This window comes from Lactuca saligna, chromosome 4, assembly GCF_052625555.1.
Source record: "Lactuca saligna cultivar CGN05327 chromosome 4, ASM5262555v1, whole genome shotgun sequence".
Lineage (NCBI taxonomy): Eukaryota > Viridiplantae > Streptophyta > Magnoliopsida > Asterales > Asteraceae > Lactuca > Lactuca saligna.
Window position 1 is genome coordinate 187,864,991 of NC_136420.1, and position 6,466 is coordinate 187,871,456.

Below are 6,466 nucleotides of genomic sequence, written 5' to 3' on the forward strand. Positions count from 1 at the left end.
TTTGTATATATTCTGACTTAACTCACATGAATATAGACTGGTTGAATCGTTTTGAATTCCATGGATATAACAATTCACAACCACCAAAGATATTTCAAATCTTTCGTAAGGCTATCCTTTTTTTTTTTTTTTTTTTTTTGAAATTGATTATTTTGACTATGTTCTTATGTTGGGTGATGTTAATTTTGAGCGATTCTTGTTATCTATATCACATTCTATTAGATCATTTCCAACCAAATTTTATCTTTTAACACCAAGAATAATGCAAATAATATTTCAATTCCAACCCTATTTTTTACATACACGGAAAAGTATGTATCGTTGTATATTTTTTTGTTTATAATTTATAAAAATTGTCAATTTTATAATCTCTTTTGGTTGTAATAACTTTATTAAATAACATATTACAAATAAACAAATTATTTTCAAATTACTAATTAATATCAATTTAATATATAAAATAATATTATAATTTATAAGTTTTTACGTTTACAATATATCTAGTCGTTTGTTATAAACTATAAATAAATAAATATAACTAAAAATGATACGTGAAAGTTTGACACCAAAATATGTAAATAAATAGTATAATACCAAATTTGGTGTTATAAAAAACGAGATATGGAATAAGGTTGAAAATGCCCTTATAATAGAAAGATTACACTGAATGGGAGCCTTAACTAGATTAGAACAAAACCAAGCATTTGACACAAAATGTTCGGAAAATATTATAACAAGCCATATACTAAAAAAATAACGAAGAAAACTGAAACAAAAATCTTTAGTCGATTTCTGATGATGAGTTGCGTTTGGCAGTGAATGCTATCATGTATATATAACCATTCTAGCTAGCGATTATGATAGTCAGAGACAGAGTTGATATGCACACCCATCAAGGGTTACAATTCAATTTATATATTTTATGTTTCGAGCAATTAAGAGCTGTGATTTCCAGCATTTATATTATGAGGGCTTCACAATTGGCATGACTGCCAACTTGTTTGTCTTCTTCAATTCATGGCGCGTGAATAACACTTGCATATGGATTTCCAAATATAAAAATAATCTTGCATTGATGAGGTGGTTTTAATACAAAAATAATCTTGCTTTCAAATTATTGTGGACACCCCACTATGGAACGACCAAAAAACCAAATAAGAGTCAACAACACAATCCATTATCGTAGTAAAAGAGTACATCAGCCACCAGTTATATATAAGCCAAATGAGAATTATCAAGATTTATTATCAATAATCTCTCTAAACTGAGTAAGGGAATAAAACACTATAAGGTTGGGAAATTTTCTATGATGCTTAAGGTCACTTAAAAGGACATCTAGCCGTGAAAAAACAAATATGTGAAAAAAATGTATACATATTTCAGATGACTACATGTAATTCTATAGATTTAAAAGACATTTGTCTAACGGTATCAAAATATTTGAAAATATGTATTTTCTCTTAGTTTAGTAGTAAGATTTAAAGGATGTGTAGGGTGGCAGTTCTAAAATAAAAAATAATATGGTAAAATACATCAAATTCACTATATGTTGGTTATTTTGTAGTTTAACCATTATAGTTCAATTTTGACAATTAAAGCCAACCCAGCTTTGACAATTTTTTTACCTCGACCATTTTGACATGGTACAAACAGATTAAAGTGGTCAAGATAGAAAGTTTTGTCAAAATTAAAAAGTTTTAGTGGAATATTTGTAATCAAAGTTGTGTCAAAATTTTATATTGTTGATCATTTATACCATGTAATATTGGTTCAAGATGAGACTTTTATTACAAAAAAAAAATCAGAAAAGGAACTTTTTTAAGAGGTCAAGGGTATCCGGACCAACTTTCAAAAACCAACTAATCATAAGGCTATGTCTCATGTATTTAGGGGATGTTTGGATAGGAAAAAAATATGTGCTTATTGGTTATTCCTATAATAAGCTAATTTTAGTGTTTGGATAAAATCCATTTTATTAGATTAAATAAGCTAATTTTAATAAGCATCTCTCCCCATGCTTATTGTTTATTGCTTATTCCCACCACAAATAAGCTATAAGCAATAAGCTAAAAATCTAATCCAAACACCCCCTTAAATCACTAACCTACATGATAGTGTCAAAAGTTAAGTATTGATTAATAGGTTACCATAAAATTTTATAAAACTTGAATATTAAGAAACTGAATATAATTTTTAATATATCAAAAAGTGGCTAAAATTTGTAGTTTTCCCTCATACATTATGAAAAGATTCCTCTCACAATGTATTGTATATTAAAAGGCGAGGAAATGCCAAATGGAGGGGGTAGCCGGTAGTCAGGCATGATGGCAGAAACCCTCATTGACGGTCACGGGTAATAAAAATGAAAACAACCAAAAGTAGCATTTCTAAAAATAAAATAAAATAAAAATTACAGAAATAAATAATTGAATTCACCAAAAAAAAATAATAATAATAACAATAATGATACTTATTGCAATTGCAATGATCTACTGAATATTATACGTGGTGGGATCCACCCTGCAGTTAACCAACCATATTCGCTCCCTGAAATCCGTCGTAGATGAGTGCCACGTGGACCCACAAACCCCGACAAATTCACGAAACCAAGCGCCCTTTTTCATCAGTTCCCAAAACAATAAAAAACCCCCCTCATACCTTCCGCCTCATGCACATTAACGGCTACTTTCATTATCATATCCCCATTTTATTTTAATTAAAAAAATCAATCCCATCTATAATTATATATATCATTTGGCGGCAATTCTTTTAACTTTTTTTCTTTATTCCTTTGACCCCCTCCAAATCAGCAAAAGAACACCAACAAAGTCCCCATCATAAACCAACACATTAAATTAAATACAAATCATGTAATAAAAAGTGAAAATTCATTTCAATAACATAATTATTTAAATAGGTGAAGGAAGGGAAGTCGGGTCGGCAGACGATGGCATATCTGGTCCGACCCGACACCCTTCCAGCATAAACACCACATCCGACATTCCAGGTCTCTCGGCCGGCTCATTTGTTGTACACAGTAAGCCGACCTTTAGACCTAACAAAAACTCCTCCCACTCAGACGACTCCGGGTCAAGCTCAATAAGTCCTGGTTCCAAAAGTTCAGAAACTTGTCCACGTTGTAGTTGCCTCTTCACCCACTTCACGATGTCCTCATCGTGATTAAACATTATGGGGTTTTTACCTGTTAGAATCTCTAACAGAACAACCCCATAACTGTAGACATCAGACTCTTTCGTCGTTTCGCCGGTTAATGTGGCCTCAGGGGCCACATAACCTAATGTCCCAATCGGGCTTGCGGTCGTGGACGTTGACGGTTCGACCTGTGTAGCCACGGTTAACTTATTAAGCCCAAAATCGGAAATATGTGCTTCAAAATCCGCATCAAAAAGAATATTTTGCGGTTTGATGTCTCCGTGAACCATCGGAATGGAATGCACAAAAGCTAACCCTCGAGCGATTCCCAACGCGATTAAATGTCTCATTGGCCAATTCAAAACATGCCCATCTTGATGCGATGCCTCTTGGAGTAAAGTGGCTAGGTTTCCGTTTGGCATGTAGTCGTACACGAGTAACCGTACGTTATCGGATCGGCTTGCGAAATACCCACGGAGGACAGTCAGATTCCGGTGTCTGACTTTCCCGAGTGATTCCGCTTCTCTCCGGAATGTGGATTCCGGTGCGGAAGTGTCCGGAAGGCGACGGATGGAAAGAACGGTTCCGTCAGGAAACGAGGCTTTGAAAAGAAGCCCGAATGTTCCACGGCTTAGCACGTTTTCTTCATCAAATTGTCTTGTTGCTTCGAGGGCATCGGAATACGTGATTCTATTCTTGAAGAAGATTAATTTTGGAGCCCCGTTTTCGCCTCCACTACTATGATCTCTGCCCGAGCTTCCCCGGGCAGGGCTCGGTTTCTTCAGTTCGCCGGATTTTCCCATTTTTGACAGCTTTCTCCGCCACCGGAGGAGGAGAATGACATATCCGCAACAAGAAAGTAACAAAAACAAACCGCCACCAGCCGCCAAACAGATGAGGAGAATCAGTTTCTTCTTTTTTGAAGAAATTTTTTTCTTGCAGTTTTTCGCTAATGGCTTCCCGCATAAACGGTTGTTGAATTCGAACACTGATGGATCTGTAAATTGAGAACTTAATGGCTTTGGTATCTCACCTTGAAGATCGTTTCTGGAAAGATTCAAATGCTTCAGGTTTGGAATCATGGAAAGAGAAGCTGGAATTTTTCCGGTGAGATTGTTGGAAGAGAGATCTAATTCTGTTAAGTTGGAGAGGTTCGAGAGTGATTCCGGTATGTGGCCGGAAAAATGATTTGAATTTAGTAACAAAGAATTGAGGGAAGAAATTTCTGAAATGTTTTCTGGGATTTCACCGGTTAATCTGTTGCGACTAAGATCAAGGTTTTTCAGATGAGAAAGTTGGGAGAGAGTCGCCGGAATTGTACCTGTTAAAAGATTCCGACCAAGGTCTAGAACTTGAAGAATAGAAGAATTCCCTAACGCCGGTGGAATGGAATTAGTAATTCTATTGTTGGAAAGAGAAAGAAATGTGAGAGATGAAAGGAAGCCATACTCCGGTGGGATATGGCCGGAAAAGGAATTGGATGAGAGATTTAGATGCTCCAAACTTGACAAACTGCTGAAACCTTCAGGAACGTCGCCGGAAAATTTGTTTTCTTCCAAAGCAACGACTTTCAGATTTGGCAACCCAAAAAAATCAACCGGTAATTGACCGGAGAAACTCTGCTTACTTAAATCAAGGAGACTCAGACTTCGCAGCTTTGATATGGCTGCCGGAAACTCGCCGGAAAACCTGCAACCACTCATGTTCAACTCAATTAATCCCGGGAAATCCGCAACGATGATCGGGAATGTTCCAGAAAAGTTGTTGTTGCTTAAATTCAAAGAGGTTAAGTTGCGAAGCTGTGTTAATTCTTGTTCCAAATCCCCGCTTAATTTATTGTTGCTCAAATTTAACGTTTCCAATTCCGTGAGACCAGCAATACTCGAAGGTATCCCCCCATTGAAAAGATTTCTTCCAAGTGAGAGGACCTTTAACCTCTGCAACTCCCCAAAAATATCAGGAATTAGACCTGAAAATCTATTCCCTTCAAGGTCAAGCACTTTTAACGAGCTGCATTTTCGAATCTCATTTGGAACTTCACCGGTAATCAAATTATCAGCCACCTTGAGTTCCTCCAAATTTAATAGATTTCCGATTTCAGGCGGCAATTTCCCAACGAAAGAATTTCCAGATAGATCCAAACTTGTAAGTGTGTCTAAATTTGTTAACCAAATTGGAAACGTTTCATTAATGTGATTCCCGTGAAGGTCTAGCACTTGTATAGATTTTGAGAATGTTGTCGAAATTGGGGGTTTGACTAAACCCGTGAGCGCATTAAACCCTAGCTTGATGATTCTTATTGAATTATTCGTGTTCAATAATAGAGAAGCGGGAACTAAACCTGATAACGTGTTTCCGAACAGAGATAGAACTTGAAGATGGGGAAGATCGCCGATGCTTGCTGGAATTAGCCCCTGGAGTTGGTTATTATCGGCGCTCAAGTGAATCAGCGACGAACAGTTAGCTATCGCCGACGGTAGCGTACCATATAACTGATTCGAATCGAGGAATAAGTACTGAAGGTTCTGAAAGTTGCCGATGATCGGTGGAACCTGGCCGGATAACGCATTGAACGATAAGTTAATGAGCTGGATCTCAGAAGCAACGGAGAGATTCCCCGGGATATTTCCTGACAATGCATTGGAAGAAACATCGAGGTATCGAACTTTAGGAGGTAGGTTGCCGGAAATTTCGCCGGAGAGAAGGTTATGAGCGACATTAAGTACCAATAAGTTGGTTAGGTTTCCGAATGCCGGAGGCAAAACGCCGGTGAAGTAGTTATACTGTAAATAAACAACTCGTAGAAGGGAGCATTGCGACAGAGCCGACGGAATCGAGCCATTGAAGTTATTCGTATGAAGACTCAGCTTACGCAACTGACTCAGCTCAGATATCCGGCTAGACAGCCGGCCTGATAAACCAAGCCGAGGTAAGAGAATTTCACGAACTCTGCCGTCGCTACAGGAAACCCCACGCCAGTCACACGGGGCAGCCGGCGTAGACGTATTCCACGCGTCCAACGCGCCGAGGGGATCGCGTACATTTTCTTTGAAGGATATTAGAGCTTGTATCTCCGCCGTTATGGCGGTGGTGGAGATAGTGGCGCAGAAGAGCACGGTGGTGACCAGTGCAAGAACGAGAAAAATAGCCGTTGGCATGGGGAATGTGGTAGGGATGGTGGGGAGCGTAAGTTAGCAGGCATGGCAAGAAGAAACAATGGAGAAAAACGAAAGAATCGTCATATATAAACAGATTTACAGGGAGACTGTGTTTTGGGTGTTTGTGTGTTTTTGGGCGTCGCTCTCTTTGATAA

General features: G+C 37.8%; 1 protein-coding gene across 1 annotated transcript; it reads right to left on the reverse strand.

Annotated features, from left to right (window-relative positions):
- Positions 1-2,835: 2,835 nt before the first annotated feature.
- Positions 2,836-6,466, reverse strand: LOC145043174 (uncharacterized). Its single transcript, XM_078991741.1, has one exon. The coding sequence runs from the start codon at positions 6,309-6,311 to the stop codon at positions 2,910-2,912; it is 3,402 nt and encodes a 1,133-aa protein (XP_078847867.1). The 5' UTR covers positions 6,312-6,466; the 3' UTR covers positions 2,836-2,909.